We start from the raw sequence: 24,791 nt of genomic DNA, 5'->3' as shown, positions 1-24,791 counted from the left end.
CTATAAACCATAGGCATGAAGTTGGAGTTGAGGTGAAATTTTCAGCAACTTAGCTCCATGAGCTCTTCTTTCGATAAATCAAAGGTGTTTAGCCTCTGAACTTGAAATTTGGGAAGGAAAGGGAATCTTAAACTTTAACATGACCTTTTAAAAATCTTGAAAATCACTTTGTATTCTTTCGTTTCCTTCTCCCTACTTTTTTTTTTATAACAAGGTAAAAAGCACAGTTATTTAATTTATTTTAAATGCATATAAATAGTACCTATATATATACATGGTGCATATGCAAACATGAATAAGTACATTTAAAATTTTTTACATTACTAAAATTATGAAAAGTTTTAGGAATAAATTTAAAAGTATACTGTACCAATAACGCTATTTTGTAAATCAGAAACATTTGGATACAATGAAGACGTAAAGAATTAAACCTAATATTCATACAGAACTCTGTACTGGAGTAGAGTAAGGACCAATAAAGGTTCAGGATGCAATTAGTAATCTGTTTCCTTCTGAAAATGATTTGTTTTCTGCCTATTTCACATCTGTACAAGGAGAGGTATTGCTGCTTCAGACACATAGAAAACAACATAGGTCATCTATACTGATAGTCGACCAACAATATCCTCCTTATAATTCCTTGATAGTTTCTATTCTATAAAGCATTTCTTGAGAATATGAAACATTACTATACTGGCAGAAAAGGAAAGGCTCTAGTTTCTAGATAATATTGCCACTGATTGCTGTATAATTTTGGCTATGTCCTTGTTCTTTAGTAAATGTAGGTAGGCTCCTAAGCTTTAATGGATGTTTAAAAGGATGGCAAAGGATCAGAATTCATGCATTCACCAAATTACCTCCCTGCCCCACTCAATTTTAGAATGAAAACATTGAATTTAGTATAATGTTTTTGCTCATAATGGGGAATAATTTGAATCTAAATCTTGGACAAAAGCCAATGATGGATAATTTAAGGTGCTCAGTCCAAAATGGTGTGTGTGTGTGTGTGTGTGTGTGTGTGTGTGTGTGTATGTGTATGTATGTACACATGAGTGTTTTAAGTAAAATTAAGGTTAGGATTCCCAAGCCACTTAAATTGTTTCCTTCATTAGCATCACTGATCATTTCTTTTAAAGAAAATTCATAAAAAGTTATCAATATCTTAAATTGCCTAATGGCTGAAGTAAACTTGCTTTTGTTTAGCATTGACATGAAGCGCTTAATAATATAATGTTTAATATTTTTAATTCTTTATCATGGCATATACGTCATTAAACATGTAAATTGCATGCCTATCTAAATTTCAGCTAGACCATGCTAAGAATGTGTTAACTCTGATTTAACTGAAAAGCTGCAGATGAATGATAACTAGCAAATGGGTGGGTTGGATTGTAGCCCATGAATACCTCATGTGTAAATACAGTCATTCTACAAAATCAATAAGAAGTTTTGAAGGAAGCAACAGTATTCTGAAGCTCCAACTAACTATGTAAAGAAAGCAGTATGGCTGATGCACATTTATGTTCATCGATTGCCTAATGCCATATGTCTTTAACTCCCAAAATAATTACATTGGGTATTCCTTCCAAAGAATGATAAGTATCTCAATGTTTCCCCTTTGTGCACCAAGCTCTGTATGTATTCACCTTTGTATGGTCAGTATATTCATCTGTTCTTTTGGCCACTGGATCTTTTGTAGGTATGTGAAAAGAACATTAGACTGGGAGTCAGAGAACACATAATTTCTATCTCAGTGGTCTGAGGCAAATCACTTAACCTCTCTGAGCCTTAGTCCCCTCATGTATAAATGAGACGATTGTGGTAGATGACCTCTAAACTCCCTTCTAACTCTATCTTTGATCTTATGATACAATAAGCTGTAAGATTACCCAAGGAGACCCTTCTTTGGAGGAGGAGCATTTTTGCAATATTGAGGTTTATTTTCTCTTGCAGTTCCAATTGTGTCCCTGAAAATGGAGGCTTCTGCCCCTCAGAGAACATGAAGAAGAACTCTTGGTTTCAGAATAAAAGTTGAAATTCCCTCCAGGTTTTGACATTGATTAACTACGTGACCTTAGCTAAGTCATAAACTCTCTGGGTAGTTTCTTCAGCCATAAAAAGGGGAGAATAATATTTGTACTGCTTGCCACACAGGGTGGTATTAAAAAAAACCCTTCACTTTTAAGCTTTGAAAGGGATAAGCAAAAAAGAGCTGTTAAAAATAGGATTACTAAAATCTAGCCTTAGATAAATGTATTTAGTGAGGAGGCAGTTACTAAACTGCTACGTCAGAGCAACGTCAACAAGCATTTATTAAGCACTTAGTATATGTGTCAGGCTCTGTGCATATATCCATAAGGTACCTGGATTTCAACAAATCATTTGACAGTTTTTGTGAGCGAAAGATGGAGATATGGGCTAGATGCAAGCAGAGTTAAGTTAATTCACGAATGGTTGAATAATTGGATCCAAAGACTTAAGAATGGAGTGACATCAACCTGTAAGGGTGTCCATAGTGGACATCCATAGTAGAATGCTACAGGCTTTGTTCTGTTGGGTTCAGCACTATGTAATAGAAAGGAATAGTTCATGATTCTTACGTTTTTTGATGACACAGAACCAAAAAAAACCTCTCAATGCGATAGAGCTCATAAGTTGATATATTTGGGGATAGCAATAATAACTTACATAGCACTTCAAGGCTTACAAAATACTTTCTTCCCAATGATTCTATGGGCTAGGCAGTGCAAGAAATATTGTTGCTGGTTAATAGATGAAAAAATAGAAGCTGAGAGAAGTTAAGCAATTTGTTGGGGTTACACTACTGGTCTTTGGTAGTGCTGATGTAAGTTCAGGGCTCTTGATTAAAAGTCCAGCACCATGGCCACTGCACTCACTGTCCAAAGGAGTTTATCCTCATCACATAGCTTTTAACTGGCTGAACTAGGACTTATACACGTCTTACTACTCCAGGTTTTATACTACGCTGCCTCTCTACAAGGCTTTGAGCTTTATGAGGGCAAGGATCTAGTTCAGGGGTGGGGAACCTGCAGCCTTGAGGCTCTCTCAAGGTCCTCAGGTACAGCCTTTTGACTGAATCTAAACTTCACAGAACACATCCCCTTAATAAAAGGATTTGTTCTGTAAAACTTGGACTCAGTCAAAAGATGCACCCAAGGACTTAGAAGGCCATGTGTGGCTTTGAGGCCGTATGTTCCCCACCCCTGAATTCTAGTCAAAACCTTTTATCGTCCTCAGCATTTAGCATAATAGGTGCTTAATAAATGTATTCTGAATGAATTTGCTAGGATTTTAACTGAGAAGGAAATAGGGTTACAGCTGGAAGGAATGGTTCTTAAGAATGGAGGAGCCTTTGATATATTTGCAAACAGCAAGGAAAAAAGCAGTAGGTAGGTAGAAGTTAAATATAAATGGGAAAGGGGGATTATTACGATGGCAATTTACTGCAGGAGACAGAGGGGGTTAGGATCAAGGGTTGGCCTTGGGTTGGTTGTCTCAGGAACAGAGGCTAACAGAGGAAAGACTTGTGGTTGATATCAAGGGCTTATAAGACACAGAGAAGGGTAGAAAGTAGGAGCCTTGAATAGAGCACCAGCCCTGAAGTCAGGAGGACCTGAGTTCAAATCCGGCCTCAGACCAAACACTTGATACTTACTAGCTGTGTGACCCTGGGCAAATCACTTAACCCCCATTGCCTAAAAAAAAAAAAGAGAAAAGAAAGAAAGTAGGAGCTTGTGATGAATGGCCCCCTTACCCAGTAAAGCATAAAATGGAGTCCTCAGTTGTTAGGATTGGGGGAAATTTGCAAAGAGAAGAGAATCTTAGTAACAGCCTCTATGCAGAGGGGGATAGAATTGCTTTGCAGCATTGTGGGCTCAGCTGAAATCAGAGAATGCAAATTTGCTGTGGACAAGGTCGCTACTTTCTCTAGCTTCTTTAGGAGTGCAAGAGTTTAGGGTTGGGAGTTAGCAGGCTATGAGCAACCATAGGATGGGGAGCAAGTGCTTTAAAAATTTAGGAAAGTGAAGAGTTGATTAATCAAAGAGTTGAGATCGAGAAGAAAGGAAAGGGAATTTATAAAAGAGGTGATGGCCTGAAATTATTTGGCGGGAAGAGGTATTGGAGCATCATGGTGAAGACATAGAGGGAGATAAGGAATTTCAGAATTCTTGATCGTGACAGTGGAATGATTATGGGGGATGACATGGTCAAAGATCTGACTCTCCCTGTGCATAGTTGTGATGGAGTGGAGGATTGAGTCATGGGAGTTGAGAAGACTGAAGAACTGGGAGATTTGGGTATTTGAGAGAATATCAATACATATGTTGAAGTTCCCTAGTGTAAGCGAAGAGGATGTGGTAGAGAAGGGAACTAAGAGGATGTGGTAGAGAAGGGAACTGTGAGCCAGGCACTGACCTTCTTGAGAAAGGGGGTATGCCAGTAGATAACAAGTGATGAATTTTGATAGAGTGAACTTCAAAGGAGAAGAATGATGGAAAAGTGTAGAAATCATAATAGAGAGTAAGTGATATTCTGGCTGTACTCTGGCACCAGTATGCTTGTGATTAAAGAGAAGATACAATCAGAAAGGATGGTCACAAATGCAGGGTCTTCTGGGGGAAGTCCATTGTTTGAGTGCCAGTAGATGGAAGGGTGACATGGCTCTTAAATAAGCTAAAACAAAGCCTGCAGTAATTAAAATGTTCAGAGTAAGAAAGAATTTACTCTCATTAAGCTCTCCCCTGGTCAGAACACATGTGAAATATTATTCTTAATTTTGGGCACTACATGTTAAGAAGGATATCAACAAACTAGACAGGGCCCAGAAAAATGGTAACCATGATGGCAAAGGGACACAAAACTATGTCATATGAGGAATGGCTGAGGGATTTGGGTATGTGTGGCTTGGAGAAAGGAAGACAAAAGTGAAACATGGTAATTATCATGAAATACTTGAGGGGCTATCATTTAGGGGGAGGGGATTACACTTGTTTTGTTTGGTCACAGAGAACAAAAGTAGGAGCAAAGGATGGAAATTGGGAGACAGATGTAGGCTTGTGTAAGAGATTGTTTCCTAACAATTAAAGCAACCACAAAGTAGAATGGCCTGCCTTTGGGGCTAGTGAGTTCCTTGTTACTGCTGATCTTCAAGTGAAGGCTAAATGACCACTTCATAAAGATGTTATAGAGAGGTTTCATGCTACGCGTAAGGAGGCCTTTGAAGTCTCTTTCAACAATGAGACTTTTGTGAGTGAAAAGTTTTGATTGGAAGTTCACATGTGGGTAGTCAACAGCAAAAAGATGAAAGGGTGAACTAGTGGTGCAAAACTTAAATAGAAATGAATCTCTGAAGTTGTGTGTTAACTTGGAAAATTACAAATTAATATTAGATTGAGTTGTATTTTTGTTTATTTTGATAGGCATTTCCCAATTACAATTTAATCTGGATCAGCAGCACTCTGAGCTTGTGGCCTGAGGGACTTGAGTTTAACACTTCTTGTGTAAACTATAAAATTGCATGAGTCTGTGAGGGAGGAAATATATGAAAAGAATAAAGAGCATACATTCAAGAACTGAGTCTTAGTGAAGACCCGGCGTTTGAATTTGGGAGGAGGAAGAGAGGTCACTGAGGGAGGTAGACAAGTGCTTACTGTACAAAGAGGAAAATCAAGAGGGTGTCGATCAGGAATCTTTGCCTAGTCAAAAGCTGGGTGGCAAATTTCAGACTGCTATTTTTTTAGAGTGGGAATGGGAAAAGAGCAGGGTGCTTAGTCTCTTATTTTATAGGTGTGGAAACTGAGGTCTAGAGGATAATTAGCCTAGTAAGTAGTAGTAAGTAGCAGAGCAAGAATTTGAATTCATGACAGACTCATTGGATCATAGTTAGAGCTTGTAGGGACATTAAATGTCATCTAGTTCAACACTGTCATTTTACTTGCAAGAAAATTGGGACCCATCACCATTCAAGGTGATGAAAGCAATAATTGACTAAGCTGGGGCTTGAATCTTGGTTGTCTGACTCCAGATTAGATATTCTTTCTGCTACATTGATGGGCTTTTTTTCTTCCTCCTTCTGCCTTACTATATTAGGTATGCGAGAATTTCATTAACCAAAGATTTACTCTATGATGAAATTTCATTAAAAGAGTGCCTTAGTGACTTAGGATCACAGCTATAGAGATCACCTCATCCAACCCCTTCATTTTATGCATAAGAGAGACATACAGTGCCACCCACATATTAGTTCTATGACCAGAAACAGATCATTTAACCTTTCTTATCCTTCATTTCCTCATCTAAAAATGGGGACAATATGTGTGACAACTACCTCATATGTAGGGATGTTGTAAGGATCAAGTGGAATGGTGCTAAATTAATAAATAATTTTATTAATAAATAAAACAATGTATTAACCATTGTCATGTAAATAAAGTGCTTTGTAATTCTTAAATATGCAAGACATATGAGATTTTTAGGGGGATGGGCGCTAATAAATGGGGTAACAGGACAGACCTTATGAGGAAGATATTATCTGAAATGAGCATTTAAAGAAGCTTGGGGAAAAGCCAATGCAAAAGGCAAGGAGAAAGGAAATGGAGTACAATACGTGAAGAGCAGTGCTATAAGTGAAAGGCCAATTTGGCAAAAATATGTAATTAGGCAGGAAAGGGAGCAGGTTGTGAAGTGCTGTAAATGCTAAATGTAGTAGTGTACATTCAATTCTCAAGGTTAAATAGAGAGCCAATGAAATTGAATGAGTTGGGGAGTGACACGTTAACATTTACACTTTAGGAAAACTGCTTTGGTGGCTGTGTGTAGGATGGATTGGAGAGGAGAGGCATTAGAGGCAGAGAAACCAATTAGGAGACTATAGCAACACTCCCGGAGATAAATAACACAGGCCTGAATAAGGATGATGGCGGTGTGAGTGAAGAGGAGACCGATGCAAAAGACCCAGACACTTACTAGGCACGTGATCTTGGGGCAAGTGCCTTAACCCCTGTCTACCTCAGTTTCCTCAACTATAAAAAGGGAATAATAATAGCAACCACCTCCCAGGGTTGTAGGGAGAATCAAATGAAATCAAATATTGTGAAGCTCTTAGCACATTGCCTGACACATAGTAAGCAATAAATAAAGGCGTGTACCCTTCTCTTCTCTCTTCCCCTTCAAGCATTATATGAATGTCAGCTAAAATGATAATAATTATTTTATATAATTTTGTTTCCTTTCACTCCCTTTTATTTCACCTTTGCTTCTTTCTTGCTCATCTGCTCACCTTCTCCATGTTTCTACCTGTCCCTTGTCCTTATCTGTTAAGGCTTCTTGGTTGCTTTTGCGTTCCCCTCTTTCCTATGTTGGCTCACCAGAGGTGTCAAACATAAGGAGCTGCAAGACTCCCGAGTACATCTTGAACCAGATTAAGATGTAGTTGGAGATGTTTTACAAAATAAATACAAGCATAATACAGTATAGATAACGTTAATTTGTCATTTGCTAAGACAATATGCCTTTCTATCTGAATTTGACATCACTGTTCACCAACACGTGCAATATGATATTGTGGTTCCAGGACTTATGTTTTTCCTTAAAAATATCTGAGTCCATTTGCTGACTAGTCAATGTTTGGCCTTAATTTTAAGTCTTTTTAGTTAGCATGCCTAACAATCCCAGATTTTTATTGAAATTTAATTTAAGTTTCTAGTCATTGTCCTCATTGATTTAGTGCTGGCTGGGACCTTAGAAGTCACCTAGTGAAAATCAATCATTTCTCTGATGAGAAAGTTGAGGGAAGTCCAGAAAAGTTAGATGACTGGCCCAAGGTCCAACAGATAATAGGGGACAGAGGTCCCAGGTCCTCAGACTCTAAATCAATGTTCTTTCCAGCATACTACCAATAGTGTTCTTTTCTTCTAACCCAAACTTCTGTCCTCATACAAATTATATGAGAATTCCATTACCCGAGGATTTACTTTGTGATGGACTTTGAAAGACAGTACCTTAGGATCATAGAATTAGAATTGGAAGGAAAATTAAAGGTTGTAGATAAGGAAAGAGATCATCAAAGTAGACATGGTACTCTATGAGCAAAGCAGAATTACAATAGCTCAAAAGAAATATCAGATATGCAAATTTAGAGAAGTCTCCACCCCAAATGTTCACATAGAGTATTTGTGCCCGAGCTGTAGTAGAGTTTTCCAAACTCATATTGGTCTGATCAGCCACAGTCAGGCGTACTGTAACTCAATTCCAAAGTAGTGACATCATTTTGGTCCTTTTTGTGAAAGAAGGCCAACCAACCAACCAAGGAAACAGAAACCTAGAGAATTTGGGAGTTGCTCAAGATTACAGAGAAGAGACAAAGCTGGGCTTTAAACCCAGGCCCTCTGCCTCCAAATTGAGTATTCTTTGTGTTTTACAAGAGAATATCTTCCAAATACTTTAGATAATTGCAATACTTTATATTTTTATAGCTCTTAAACATTTCAAAGTACTTTCTCATACATCATCTGATTTTTATAAATATCAATGTAATATGTTAATGAGGCCTTTCCGATGAATCCCTATGGTGGAGTTAATCAAAGTTGATAGGCCAAGAGAAAAAATATCCAATCACATTATTGAGCAGGGGAGCAGTCAGGATTAAAGTTACATGGCCACACTGGTTTGAGGTAAGGCAGATGCCACAGACTGGAGAAAAGGTGAGGAACAGGAGATGAGAATCAGATTGTCCAAAGTCAGGAACACAGAAGAGCAAAGTCAAGTTGATAAGGGAAAATTCCTGGATAAGAACAAAATAGATTAGGGCTGGAAGGGAAGCTTACCAGAGGTGGGGGAAAAGAACCTGTTTCCTCAGCTGGCTCTGGTGGGACCTTTTGCTTCACCTGAAGCTTCAAGCTAACCCCTCTACCTCTTCAGCAGTCTTGACAGCAACTTAATATATGATAAGCAACATAAATAATAATTATTTATTAAATTCATTAAACAAAATCCTAATAATAAAGCAGGAATAAATTATGATTTGAAGGTTCATTAGCTCTTTCATTTCAGCATTGGCAAGATATAACATTTCATGATTCTCTTATACTCAAAATCAGTGAATGTTTTTTTAGAAAAATAAAGTCCTTTCTGCCTCACCCACCAGCAATGTTGAGTTCAGTAAGGTGGTAGCTCCAAATGTGTAGATGAAAGTTACTATAACTGAACAGTCTTGTGTTTGACTTAAGCTCCATCGCCTGCTGACCCAAGGATCTCAATCTGCTTCATCGTTTTAGGAAAACCAAGAGAATGGGAAAAGTGCTATGTTAGAATTCGTATGTGATAACCAGATACAATTAAATTTAACAAGCATTATTAAGTTACTGTGTGCCAAGCACTCTGCCAAATGGTGAGGATGAAAAGGCCAAAACATCATAGTCCCTTCCATTGAGTAGTTTATATTCTACTGTAAATGTGCATGGATTTTTAACCTGACTTTTTTAAGGGGGGGATGCTAATTTGGTTGGGTTAATGCTTTTTGTATTTTGTACTAAGTACAAAACTGCAGGATGTACATTTTATGTATATTTTTGAAGGAGAATCAAGCAGATTGAGGACATAGAAGTTGACATTTATATCTATATCTATATAGATATAATGTATATATAATATATAATATATAATATATAATATATAATATATAATATATGATATAATTACCCAAAATTTTATACACGTACATGTACATATTTATGGGACTGGAACTGGAGTTATGATTTCATTGGTATAAAGATCAACCAGTTGAATACCTTCTCTGGAACTTGAGTCTTGGAAGGTTGCCTTGCTCACTGAGGGGTGGGTTAAGGGATTTACCAAGGGTCATAAAGCCATTGTTTGTCAGGGTGGGACTTGAACACAGAACCTACCAGGCACTATACTGTTTTACAAATAATATCTCAGATGATCCTCACAACAACCCTAGGAGGTAAGTGCTATTATTATTTCCATTTTATAGTTGAGGAAACTGAGGCAAACCAAGGTTAAATGATTTGATCAAGGTCATGCCACTGGTGTCTGAGGCCATATTTGAGTTGAGTATTTTTGACTCCAGGCCCGGTGCTTTATCTGCTGTGTCTTTCATAATCTTTTATAGGATTATAAATATAGAACTGGAATGATCTTATTCCATCATCCAGTCTAACCTCCTTATTCTATGTAGAGACAAGCCAAGGTCCAGAGAGTAGTCCTATCTGTCTATCTATCTCTACGTATATACACATGCACATCTACCCACAAATATATACACAGCCAGATATGTATACACACATACACACAATACACAATACACATAATACACACATATAACCACATACATATACATACATATATGCATGTGTGTAGGTATGTGTGTGTATTTACATATATAGATTATATAAGTAATGTATAGATATGTAGAGAGATTATATCTATCAATCTATGTTTATGTATCTCTATATCTTATGGATTTACATATATACATAATGCATATATACATATGTATATCTTGTTTATATATAATTGTTTTCATGTTGTCTCTTCTATACTGTGTGTTCCTTGAGACAGATTATCTTTTGCCTTTGTTTCTATATTACTAAGCCAAGTGCCTGGCACATAGTAGGTGTTCAGTAAGTTCTTATTGATTGACTACATGACCTTCCTAAGGTCAAATGTCAAGAACCAACATGTCATCTTACCTCCTCTGACTCTAGATCTAGGATTCTTTCCAATGCACCACCAATAAGACTCTTTATAGTTGTTTATTTTTGACAGTCTACTTCTATATGGCATTTTTTGCCATAGAGCCAAGCCTCCAAAAGTGACAGTAAAGTAAGTTAATGTAGATGTAGGAGCACTGGGCCTGTTGCCTCTCTGTCAGTAGTCATTCTGCCTGAAATTAGCAGATTAGTTTCCAAGTTTTAAAGCTATAAAGTTTCATTATATTTGTATTTGTTAATTTTATATAACGGGGGGAAATCTGTATACTGAAGGCAGAAGAAAGAGGGTGGTGAGAGAGATACATAGCTTGAAAAGAATATCACCTTAATGTTATTTGGTGCCATATGTTTTAACCCATTCAAAATCTACCTAATTGGACTGCACATATCTCTCTGCCTTTTCCGAAAGATATGGTAAAAGATTTTGTTAAATGTATTAATGAAGTCAGCCTTTCTTAAGACAAAAAAAAAAATTTAAATCCTGTATACCTCACTCACCAGCAATGTTGGACAATGTTGTGCCAACATGTTACATTTCCCTGATCTATAATTAATTCTCTTCCTATTCTTGAAAAGGAAATGAGTAGAAGCTAGCATGGGCTGGTTTTGGCCTATCCATGCTTAGTGAACTCCCCATTCCTTTTGTGAGCATTTAATGATCGATTCTAGAATTTTACCAGGGACCTACAGTTGGAAAGTATGGAAGATTCTATATTTTTTCTATTTTTTTAAAAATTGGAAGAATATTTTTCCTCTAGATTTACAATGAACCTTTTACTCTTTCAAAGATTTTTTTCAACGATCATTGACCATTGATTCTTTTTTCCATGATTATTACTCAGTAACCACCACTGCTGGATCTGTCAGCACCCTGGGGTGAAGCTTCTCTGGGCCTTGTGACTTCAACTCATTCAATTTAATAAGCTTTTAAGGACCTACTATATGCCAGGAGATGTGCTGAGAATATAAAGACAAATGAGTATCCCTGTCCTCAAGCAGCTGGTATTCAGTGAAGATAACTGAAGCCTCTTTTTAATCATCTCTTCATTTTGTTTGGGCTTTCAGTCATTTATTTTATCTATCTATCTATCTATTTGTTTATTTACTTATTTATTTATTTATTTATTGATTGATTTATTCATTCATTCATTCATTCATTTATTTATGTTACTATCCTGAATTTAAAAATACTTTCCCTTGGTAGGAAAAAATGAAAGCAAAGTAAACATTTTATCATTTTGATTTCTTTCCATTATCCATTATTGTGCTTTCTTTACCTTTTAAAAATCTACTTCCTACTAAAAACAGATCTTTTAACATCTTTAGTGTTGTCCTTAGCAATCAAACTAGCCTCAGTTTCCTTGTCCTCAAGTTGCTTGAAATGAAAGGGATGTGTTTCTGACAATGTGTTCCACTCAAAGAAAGACTGATTGACTAAAACTCTGCAGACAGCTTCCTGTCCAGTCAGCTGGATGATGTCATTGATTAGATTGCTACACCTGGAGTCAGAAAGACTTGAATTCAAAATCAGTGTCAGGCACTTAGTAGCTGTGTGCCTCAGGGTGCTCACGTGTAAAGTGGGGATAATAATGGCACCTACCTCCCAGAGTTGTTGTGAGGATCAAATGAGATAATATTTGTCATGTACCTTGTAAACCTTAAGGTGCTATACGTATGATAGCTATTATTATTATTAGTTGAGTTCAGTTTGTGCTTTTAAAAGTCTCAGTATCAGAGTAGATATTGGCACATTTCCAAGGATGTTCAGCCAACAAATCTATAGACAGGCTCTCTACTCCCCAGCCATAGCAACAATAACTTAAATTTATATGGTGCTTTACAGTGTTCAAAACACTTGTATGTGCATTTTTCTTATGCTTTCTTAATGTCCTCCAATCAAAATGCATGCTAAAATATTTAAGAAATTGGGAAATTAATTTATCCAATCCAGCACATTCCTCAATAATAACAGAGTTTGGGAGTTTCTTCTTCTATTTTCCATGACAAGTTTCAGGGATAACAATTATGGGCCTAGGTTTACTTTAGGCAGGTTGGAGCAGTGGGAAGTGTAATAAATTTGGAATCCCAGAACCCAAGCTGGAGTCTAGGCTCTGGCACTTACGATGTGACTTTGAGTAGGCTACGTAACTTCTCTGGGCCTCATCTGCCTCATCTGTAAAATGAGAGGTTTGGATGAGATTTTTGTTTAAGACCTTTTTCTGTTCTAGATTTATTTTCCAACTCACAACCTATATGGCCTTAGGTTCCTCATCTACAAAAGGAGGTGTTAGACGCAATGATCTCTAGGGTTTCTTCTGGATTTAAATTTTATGATCCTCTGATTTATGATTCTGTCCCAAGAAAATGAAATTACATATATACTAATACATCTACATCTATATACTTATACAACATATATACTTGGTTCTAGTTGGCCATGGCACCTAAAATATCTTCTCATTTTTAACAGTTATTCAGGATAAAATGTGAAAATGAAGGTCTGAGTTTTCATATTGGACTACAGGTATTAGAATTCCCATTGGACATTTGAGATTCCAAAATGGTTCTATATATATATTATCTCATTTAAGCCTACAAATAACCTCATAAGGTAGTATAAGTGTTATTATGCTAATTATCTAAATCACCTATTACTTAAAATTACTTTTATAGATGAGGAAACTGAGGCTTGGAGATATTGTGTCTTGCCCAAAGTCATACAACTAGTAAACATCAGAGACAGGTTTAAACCTAGGTTATATGACAATTTAAGCATTTTGGAGGCAATATTTTTTGTCTTTTAGTTTTATTGTGGCCCTTTTTTTAAACCATCATAGTAATTTGCAGTTAGATCTCTCTCTCTGAGGAGATGCAGTGAATAGAAAACCAACTCTGGAGTCAGCAGAGCTTGAGTTCAAATGTGACCTCAGATACTTACTAGCTGTGTGACCCTGGCTTGTTGAGGGTTGCTTAACTTTGCTTCGGTTTCTTCATCTCTAAAATGAGCTAGAGAAGGAAATGGCAAACCACTCCAGTATCTTTGCCAAGCAAACCCAAAATGAGGTCACAAAGAGTTGGACGTGACTGAACAACAACAACCGCCATCTCTCTGATGACCTTTTCCCTGTTGTGTTTCTTTATATTACCTTGCTTTTAGATCACATTGATCTTTCTTCCATTAAAAAAAGAATCATCTGTCAGTCAGTCAGGGATGCCTATCAATTGTGCTTATCTCTACTTAATTCCTTATTTTGACCAGTGGCTAAAGTGTCAAGTCAGAGAAGCTCTATTCCAGAACTTTTTGGACTCTAAGTACATCAGCTAATAGGTCAAGGGAAAATGTGTGTGTGTGAAGTGGGATTAAATGTGAATGAAAGAGAAATGTGTTTCTTGTGGTTAGGGCTTCTGAGCATTTCTTTCCTACCCCTCAATCAAAGCAACATGTTGCTTTTCTATATTGCTCTGATGATTGATTCCTGTCTTCCAAACCTTGACCTCACTGGGTGAATGAACCCCATTTCCCCATCTTAATCCTTATCCCACACTATTGTTACTTGCCTCCTTTCCTAAGTAAACTATTCTGAACCTGCATCCTCTTCCTCTTGAATTCTACATGTTCTTCCTGCAAACAATGATATTTTTTCCATGAAAATTTTGAATTTTTCCAAGTGAGAGAAAACTATTAGGGTTGGATTGTTTGTTTTGTGAGGATCAGCCTTGGACAGGTATCAAAGTTCTGAGGTCTTCAGTTCTTCCTCAAACCCTCTCGATTCAATACATAAGGAAAAAAAAATCTAAAGCCTACTTGGCCATTTAAAAAATAGGATTGGTTATATAAACCTGGAAAGGGACCCCAAAAGTTATTTGATACAACCTCCTTATTTTACAGTTGAAGAAATGGGCTCAGAGAAGTTAATTGAATTGCCCAGAGCTTGCACACCTAGTAAATGTCTGAGATGGGATTTGAACCCAGGTCTTTCAGACTCCAACTCCAGTAATCTCTCCACAACATTGTGCTGCCTTTTGATGATGTACTTAGTTAATGTAAACCTTTTATTGTTCATGTAATTTAAGAAAAATAACCAGAGCATGTAACAACAAATAATTAAAAATAAGAGAAGAAAGGTCTTACAATTCCATATTACCTGGGTCCAGTAGAATGTAAGCTCTATGAGGCCAGGACCATAATCTGAATTTTATATTTGTTGTGATGAATTTAGTGAAATAATAACCTTTATGAATCATGCTTTATTTATCTTTGTATTTTCCTTTATACATATCAATAGTGTCTCTATATGTTATATAAGGTGTTTAGTAAGTGTGTTGACTCAGAATTAAAAATGTTGGTAGGGAAAGAAAACCTGAGAAAGTCATAATATTAATAAGTACAGTTATGATAAATAATAGCAAAGATAAAATGACAATATTATATTAGATTAACTGTTGCCATTTACATCACACTTGGACCAAATGTTTTCTATTTATTAGTATTCTATTGATAATTATTAGCAGTGTCCTGATATACAACCCACTTTAGGGGAATGATTTAAGTAGTTTTAGTAATAGTTGTAAATAATTACTTTGTAAAAAAACCCAATTGATTGCTAGATAATTGCTAACCAGTTACTGAAGTCTTTTAAACTTTTTTTCAATGAATTTGCTTGAATTCAATCACCATTTATCAAAAAAAAAAAGAACCATAACCCATTTTTATATTGATCTAGAAAAAGCATTATGGGTATTTCAATGGTATCTGGTGAAGTACTCAATTCAGCAATCATTTATTCAGTGCCTACCAGGTATCAGGAATTGTGTAAGGTAATAGGGATGCAAAGATCAGAAATGATCACTGCCCTCAAGGAGTTGACATTCTACTGGGGGAAAAATATGAATAGAAATGTATAAATACAAAAACATGCCAATTTATGTACGAGTAGAGAGGGCCTTCATACTGTAGAGTTTAAGAAAAGTCTTGTGTTATATATGACACTTAAGCTTAATTTTGATTCTAGGGATCCTAAATATTGAGAGTAGAATGAATTTTTACTTTTAATATTTATTTTAACAAAATTCCTTCCCTTTTAGAAACTACATCAAGCCATGGAAAGAAGAGAAAGAGTAATGTGGCTTTCCATCATAATTGAATATCTTCCATGAATGGAGCTTTACCCTTCTTCATGCAACGACAAGAAATTTGTAATGCTTAACATCTCAACTGTCTTCAAGTGATTGATAAAACACAGTAATGCTTAGGTTGGAGTTTCAAATTTCCATCTGGGTATATCATTCAGTTTTTTTAAACAGGAAGGGACATGTAGATTACTCTCCATGGTGTCTGACTTTTTTAAGAGCCTGATCTTACCTTTTCTCCATAAGCTTTGTAAAGGAATGTTTACAAAGAAATTGGGAAATACTACAAAAAAGAAAGAAAATTGCCCTAGCAAAAAACAGCAAGACGCTCCTCTGTCTGGCCAGACAAAACCCCCTAAATTTTCTACCACTTTGAAAAGCACCGTTAAAAACATTGCCAAGTGTTCATCTGCTCGCAACTTGTCCACAGAAGACGAAGTCAATAGAGAATATTCCCTCTCTCCCACGTTCAGTTATCGTGTCGCGATTGCTAACGGACTGCAAAAGAATATTCTTGTGAAAAACACCAGTAATGAGGATCTGGTTCAAGAGCTATCCTCTATTGAGAGCTCCTACTCAGAATCATTAAGTGAGATCAAGGGCAGCGCTGAAATCAAGGAGCACTCTTCACACGCAATGCCGGTGAGACGCAATAGAAAGAGCTTGAGCAGCCTAGCTCCCTCTGAGGGAAGCTCCGATGGGGAGCGCACGTTACATAGCCTGAAACTAGGAGCCTTACGCAAATTGAGGAAATGGAAAAAGAGCCAAGAATTCCTCTCCTCTGATTCAGAGTTGAGCACAATGAAAAAAACATGGGGACTCCGAAGCAAATCTTTAGACAGAACTGCCCGTCCCCAGAAAACAAACACCCTTGAACCTGGGTTTAGTTCATCTGGCTGCATTAGCCAAACCCATGATGTTATGGAAATGATATTTAAGGAACTTCAGGGAATAAGCCAGATTGAAACAGAACTTTCCGAATTAAGAGGCCATGTCAATGCTCTCAAACACTCCATAGATGAGATCTCTAGTAGTGTAGAGGTTGTCCAAAGCGAAATAGAACAGCTACGTACTGGCTTTGTCCAGTCTCGAAGGGAAACCAGAGACATTCATGATTATATTAAACAGATAAGTCATACCGGAAGCAAAGCAAGTCTGAGATTTTTAAATGTGCCCGAAGAAAGATTTGAATATGTTGAAAATGTTGTATATCGGATTCTCATAGATAAAATGGGGTTTTCAGATGCACCCCATGCTATAAAAATAGAATTTGCTCAAAGAATAGGGCAGCAAAGGGACTGTCCAAATGCGAAGCCTCGCCCCATACTTGTATACTTTGAAACACCTCAACAGAGGGATTTCATATTGAAAAAGTCTTATAAACTTAAAGGAACAGGCATTGGAGTGTCAACAGATATTCTAACTCATGACATCAGAGAAAGAAAAGACAGAGGAATGCCAACCTCCCAAACCTATGAGAGTATGGACATTAAGCTCTCTACTCTTGAGCCTAAAATCAAAAGGAGCAGTTGGCAGTCACCAGATGATAGTGATAAAGATCTGGATTCTGATCTTAATAAAAACAGCTATGCTGTGATATCAAAGTCAGAGTTTCAAACCAAAGCAAGTGGTCCAAAGTCAAATGCAAAATCTCATAATGCTAGAAGTAGGAATAAAACTGCGGATAGCGGCAAATTTTCAAGTAAATCAGACTATGATGAACAAGCTACACAGTTTCCCGAATCTGATACCATGGAGAAGGAATCCAAAGCTTATTATGCTGAGATGGCTCCCCTCTGGCATTCACAAAGTGATTTTCTCACACCAAAACTGAGCCATTCTGAATCTGATTTTTCCAAACTGTGTCAATCTTATTCAGAGGATTTTTCAGAGAATCAATTTTTCACCAGGACAAATGGAAGTTCTCTCTTATCTTCTTCAGACAGAGAACTTTGGCAGAGGAGACAGGATGGCACCAACTGGTATAGCAGCTCCCAGGACCAGAACTTTAACAGGAGTATTCAAAATGACCAAGGTCCCAATGAAATAGAGAACACTGAAACCGTGGACAGTGGTGTCAGTAATGGAGTAGTGTGTGTATCAGGAGACAGAAGCAATTACAGTGATTCCCAGCTCTCTTTACGAGATGATCTCTCACCATGGAAAGAATGGAATCAGTCAGGACAAGGTGCAGATTTGGGCCTTGATTCATCTACACAGGAAGGTTTTGACTATGACACCAACAGCCTGTCAGACCCACAGCTGGATGGTGACAACAAAGATCTGGATGACCTAGGAAAGTGCCACAGTGACCTTCCAGATGACTCAGAGAGCTATGATTTTACGTTAGATGACAATTCTTCCCCATGCCCAGGGTTGGATAATGACACACAAGGCCAATGGGTTGGCCCATATGATGTTTATCCGGCAGCCAATTCTAATGAACTTTACCAAAATCAAAATCAACTGCCAATGCTGTATCGGAGCCAGAGTGAGTTACCAAGTGATGCTTCAGAGGATGCTGCACCCAAGTCTTGGCACAGCAGATTGAGCATAGATCTTTCTGATAAGACATTTAGCTTCCCAAAGTTTGGATCGACCCTTCAGCGAGCTAAATCAGCTTTGGAAGTTGTGTGGAATAAAAGCACTCAGAGCCTGAGTGGATATGAGGACAGTGGGTCATCCTTAATGGGGCGATTTAGAACTTTATCCCAGTCTACTGCAAATGAGTCAAGTACCACCCTTGATTCTGATGTCTACACTGAACCATATTACTACAAAGCAGAGGATGAGGAAGACTACAGTGAGCCTGGAACTGAACATGAAACAGATTATGTAGAAGTGATGGAGCAAGTTCTTGCTAAACTAGAGAATAGAACTAGCATTCCTGAAATGGATGATAATGTCCAGGAGTATGAACACCCTTCATATGAAACACCTTATGAAACACCACAAGATGAGGGGTATGATGGGCAAGTAGATGACCTGATGAGTGAAGAGGGATTGGAACCTTTAAATGGAACAATAACTGAAGTGGAAGTAAGGGAAGATGAAAACCAGAATGTCCCTGAAAAGCCTCCAGAAGTACCAAAACCCAAGAGGATTCGTCCCTCCTTTAAAGAAGCTGCCTTAAGAGCATACAGGAAGCAAATGGCAGAGCTGGAGGAGAAGATTCTAGCTGGAGGTACTTAAATTTAAATGCTACATTATAAATGTAATGTTCCTATAATGCAAAAGGGTGTTTTGTCATAGGTATATTCTATATTTATTTTGGGGAGAAATAATTTACTTTTGTTGTACAGACTTGCTTCTTCCAGGTGGGATTATATTTTACTCAAGCTGTCCCCTCTAAAGCTGGGGAGAGGCTAAAATTAAGGCCTCAATTAAAAAAAAATAATTAAATTAAAAAATTAAGCCTAAAAAGTTCAAACCATAGCATACTTAAACATAGCTTGCTAAATTAAAATCATCTCTTAACTCTGTAGTATGTGTTGTGGGGGAATGATGTTTACCCCAGGCATAAAGAAATGAGTGAATTTATGGATATCATCCCCTTGTCCCATAATGGATCTCTAAAATATTTGCCTTGGCTGTATTTTACTCATCAAGACAGAAAGAAGGGAGGGGCCAGTGCCTAATCAAAAACCTAGTTGAAGACAACATAGACTTAAAATGTGGGAAAAAAGAAAATAGTCCCCAAAACAGCAGGAAATTCTAAACGTGTTACATGAGTAGAACATACAGTTAGGTGTCCCATTGGTAAAGGAAGGAAGTGAAAGAAATAAGCATTTATATAGTTCAGATACTATGCTAGGCATAAAGGAGTGTTCAAGTTCTGGAGTATTTCAGGACCTGGCTTCTGTGAGTATATTTAAGTATACTGTTTAAGGAGGCAATTTGATTTTGTTTCCTTTTTTATGTGGGAAAAGTCATCATCTTAATACAAAGACATTTTTAATGGTCTAATTTTCTGAATTATGACCTTTCATATAAATTTTACCTCAACTTATCTTGACCTCCATGGTTTACCCTCCTGATAAGTCTCCCACTATTTATCTCAATGATTTACCTTATTGACAAGTGTCCTAGTATTTTTTATGAGATTATCCATGATGATAGTTTTTTTAATGAATTAATATTACTCTTTCCCCTACTGACTAATGAGCATTTATTAGTCATTGTTATCATCCCTGATAACCAAATGAAGATATTTATTTAATTTAACTGTATGTATATGGGGATGGATTCATCAGATCAAGTTTTATTGGCAAGAAATTAGAAGGTAGTTAATATAATTATTAAATTACTGGTAAAAAGGCCTTTTTTCTTTTACTGGAGTTACAGTTTTATGTTATTTTCTGGTTAGTTCAGTCAGATCACTGAGCACTTGGGTGAATTTGTTTCATGACTGATACCATTCAGTCACTACCACGGTTGAAATGTGTCAGGGTGCTCTGTGCTTTACATATAAACTAACTTGACTAGACTTGAAAAATAGCAACAGAAATGAGGGAATTCAATCTGTGTAAAAGCAGTCTGGTATAGTGTCTAAAGAGCTGCTCTTGAAGCCAAGAAGATCTAGGTTCACATCCCATGTCTCACATGTACTGGCTCTGTGACTCTAGTCAAGTCTCTTAACCTTTCTCTGTGCACTGCACAGGACTTGCAAAGATGATGCAGGAAGCTATTTCTTCCCCAGGAAATTCCCAATAACAGTGAAATCACAGGTCCATTCCTTATCCCTCTACCTACCCCTACTCTCTGATAAGATCTGTGGTATCACACCTTGGATCATCTCCTAGACCTACTCTTTAATTAGCAAGATCAAAGACTGGTTTCCTATTATCGCCAACTTTTTTCAAATCCATACATCTTTGCTCTGAACTTGTAACCCTCACTATCCTAGTTTTATCTAGAAGAGAATAGACACACTTTTTATTTATTTATTTTTTACTTTGCTCCTTGAAACTGGAGAGTATGTACATACATACATTTACACACACATATACCCAGGTAAACTTTACTGGGAAACATTCAAGGCATCAGAAATAAATAATAAAGGCAGAAATTCCAACATCTAACTCTCTGCATCTGTAATGACCCTAGTAGCCTTCCTGACCAGCTAAAATAAATGCCAGGAAAGCTCAAAAATCCATGTCAGGGAAGTTGAGTTACTTTGTCATAGGAAGATTAACAGTAATAGAGCCAAAAGCCCCTTTTCCCACAGATTGAAGTTTGAATATTAATTAGCTGGCAATTTCCCAGGATTCTTCCCTCCTACCCCCTCACCCCCACTAGCATGAATCAGCAACTCCTCTTTCCTTCTGCTAATGCCTGGTCCTGCTAAACCCAGATAAGAACCTTGTTTAAAAACAAAACAAAACAAAAACCTTTGGACTTTACTGGTTTGGCAGAGAATGCCCCATTCACTCTGGTGCCATAGTGAGTCTCTTTACCCCATCTAAGACACCAGCAGATTACCCTATGTTCATTTTCCCTGAACAATGCCTTTATTTTGTGAATTGCTCCCTGGATAAAACTGACTTCCTTTATTGGCTTGTGTGCCCACTGCATTCCTTGTATTTAACTTTGACATTCCAAACCTTCCTAATTCTTCTTTAAGACAATATTCAATCACCAAATAACTCTATCTTATTCTGTTGTTTCTCTTCACTTGCTGTCTTACAAATCATATTCTTAGAGTTAGGGGAATCAGTCAAGTGCTGGATGATAGATCACATTCTAAGGTCTTAGTTTATAGATTTGTGGATTCAATTTGACAAAATCAGTTGATACTGACTCTCAGTCTCCTTAGAATCTGTTTTCCCATCTTGTAGCTCTGTGTGCGAATTGGTAGCATACTCTTGCTATAGTCTCTCACTTTCCCCACCTCCATTTCCCATAAGATGCTATCTGTCTTGGGATTGCTGCCTGTAAGGAATGTACTTTACTTACCAATGACCCAAGGAAGTCCTGTTCTTGCCTCTGGGCTCCTTATATGAGTAAAACTATTCCCTATATGATCTCCAAAGATTTCAACCCTTGGGAATAAGGCATTCAGAATCTGACACTTTTCTCCCTTGCCTGTCCTTGAAACAGATATTCACTCATAATTTTCTTATTCTGGTTGTTAGGGTGAGCAAGTCACTTCCACTTTCTAGGTATTAGTTTCTTCCTCTGTAAAATGAGGACATTGGACTACGTGGTTCCTTTTTCCTCTAGATTGGCAAGCAGTGGTGTAATAAATAGACCGAAAGACCTGAATTCAAATCCTGCCTCAGACACCTACTATCTGATCCTAGGCAAGTCATTAAACTCTGTGTCTCTTGGATTCTTCATCTGTAAAAAGGGGATAACAATAGCACCAGCCTCCCAGGATTGTTGTAGTTTAAATGAGATAATAGTTGTAGAGGGTTTTGCAAACTTTGAAGCCCTATATTAATGCTAACTTCTATTAGATTTATGGTCCTGTGATCCTAAAGTCACTAGTCAAATTACTAATCATGGTCATGACCTTGTGTGTTGCAGTTTCCTTCTCTAACAGTTGCTATAGATTGCTATTGGGGACTGCTATTTCCTAGAGTCTATGGGAGCTGGAGTCCATCAAGACAGGTCTGTGGTTATTCCTCCTAAATTTAGTGTACCATGATGTAGAATGTTATCTCTTCCCAGGCCAACTTTCTTTTTTTTTTCTATTCTGAATCTGTACCCTTTGGTGGATCTCTTGGCTCTTAACTTGCTCACAGACCTTAAATAAGACATATTTAGATTAGACACTTATCTCTGGCCAGTGACATGCTCCAAGAAGCTCCATATCTTCAAATTGAATTGTGCGTCATGTCCTTCTCCTCAGATGAATGGTTTTTCAGAGCCTAGTCTAACAGAGACATTTCTTATACTTAAAGTAAACAACATTCTCCAAACCCATGTGCAAATATATGGCCCTACAACATTTTAGAAACTTTTATTATGGATTGGCTTTCTTCTTTGGGACTTTTTATGCAAATGTACAGCTAACTTGAAAGTGTAAGGGAGTCAAAATTCCCTGAAATCTACTTTATGTTGGATTGGATATTTATCTTACTTCCAGAGTAGTCTCTACTTCTCTGTTCTTAAATTTCAGTTACTGATTGTTATATTACCTGTATAACAATTGAATATATTTTTTTCAGTTTTTGCTTTTTCTGGATTCTTAGCCCTTTATATGAAGACAAATAGAGAAGCATCATATCTTGGTGCTGTGATAGAAAGTTAGTTAGATAGCATTGTACAAAATACTAAGCAAGATTATATATAGGGCACAGAGCCATGAATTTCATTTTACTGACTTTTTAAAGACAATTTATCTTGGCAAAATGTGTTTAAAGAAAAGGCATTTATCTCTTAAGAAAAAAAAATTAAGTTAAAAAAATCTTAGCAACCACTCAAAAACCAACATTAAAATAGGCAAAAATTAAACTGATCATACCTTAACTTTTTAATAACAAGTTATTTACAATTTGATTTTTTTAAAAAGTATATATTTTCTTTAATGAAATATGACAGAAATATCCTGTTTGTTTCTATGTGCCTATCTGATCCCTTCTTCTGCATCCCTCTGGAAAATTACATGAAAAGCACAAACATGTAAGCTGTCAAGAACCTGAATCTTTTCAGAATTTTAAGACAGAAAAGCAAAATTTTAGGCTAAGTAACTGCCTTGTCTACTCTAGACCTAGGGAATTGGATTACCTTTAACATTTTGAAGTCGAGATGCTGCAGATTAACTTTCTCTAGATCTGTTTTAAGTGCTTTAGTTAATTATTCTAAAGGAAATTAGCATACATATCTCCAAGCTATTCTCATATTGATAAAGGGTATCAGATTGATGGCTCAAGAGGCTGAAATAGTCTAATTTTCAAAATAACATGTTCCCTTTCAGCAGCAGCTGGGCAACCTTCCCCATCCTGCATTGCCAATATGTCTTTGGCTCTTTGGAAGAAAAGCTAGCCAAGGAATAGTAGTGAGTCAGTGTCCAGATCTGATCCTTGCTGTTCATCTCCACTGAGAAAGCCCCACAAATTGCCAAGTTCCAGGATGAGTTTTGTGGCATGGACATCTGCTCCCTAGGCATTGGCTTGGGGTCAACAGATTTTCTTACTCTGGCCACCATTAGGCAGTTATGACATCTTTTATTCATTTCTAACCCAAACTACATGGAACCCTGAGAATCTTACTATGAAACCCTATGACTCACTTTTCCCTGAAAAATCTCTGTAGAATTATAGAATTATAAAAATGAGTTACTTCTTTGTTTTCAAGTATTTCGGTAAGCTAAGGTAAAAGTAGATCTTAAAGTCTTAAAGTGTGTGTGATAGGCTATTCGAGTGCTACACAGTGCTATCATTATAAATAATTTATTTAGCAAAGATGCTAGTGATTGAAGAGATCCTAGAAATGTAACCTGGTATGTATCTTTGTTCTCTAGCTTCTAGCCCCATACTGGATCCTGGTTGACTCCTTAAGTGACGTGAGATAGAGTAGGGATTGCTCTTCTCTGCATGGTGGGAGCCTGATTTCCCTCAAGGCTCAAGATTGTAAATTGAATTACCCTTGTCCTCATAATTTATAGCTACTTTGTAGGATATTACAGTTTTAAATGTATGGTAGAGGTTACCCAGTTCAACCCTTTCCATAGAGCACTTCCAACCTAGGGTTGCTACTGTCAGATCTAGCTGTAGGCAAAATTCTGAGCTCATTGTTTATTCTGGAAGCTCCTCCCACCAGCTCTTGCCACCATTCCTTCTTGTTTCCACTGCAGTGTTGCTCTCCCATGCCCTCCTTATAGCTTCAAATCTCTAGGGACTTCATACTCTCATGGTTGTCCAGTGTACTCATCAAAACTTGTTCAATGTTAAATTATTTTAG

The 24,791-nt window shown here is 37.1% G+C and overlaps 1 protein-coding gene across 1 annotated transcript in view; it reads left to right on the top strand.

Annotated features, from left to right (window-relative positions):
- The first annotated feature begins 16,008 nt into the window (after positions 1 to 16,008).
- UNC13C (unc-13 homolog C) overlaps positions 16,009 to 24,791 on the top strand; it is a 705,000-nt gene continuing 696,217 nt past the window's right edge. The window contains exon 1 of the mRNA XM_020981173.2: positions 16,009 to 19,068. Within this exon, the coding sequence (XP_020836832.1) occupies positions 16,083 to 19,068 (2,986 nt within the window). The 5' untranslated portion in view covers positions 16,009 to 16,082. The remainder of the gene's footprint in view (positions 19,069 to 24,791) is intronic.

The sequence above is a fragment of the Phascolarctos cinereus genome, unplaced genomic scaffold (assembly GCF_003287225.1).
Source record: "Phascolarctos cinereus isolate Bilbo 61053 unplaced genomic scaffold, phaCin_HiC Scaffold_3;HRSCAF=262, whole genome shotgun sequence".
Taxonomy (NCBI): domain Eukaryota; kingdom Metazoa; phylum Chordata; class Mammalia; order Diprotodontia; family Phascolarctidae; genus Phascolarctos; species Phascolarctos cinereus.
Note: the sequence above shows the minus strand (reverse complement) of the source record. Positions and strands in the feature narration are given on the sequence as shown.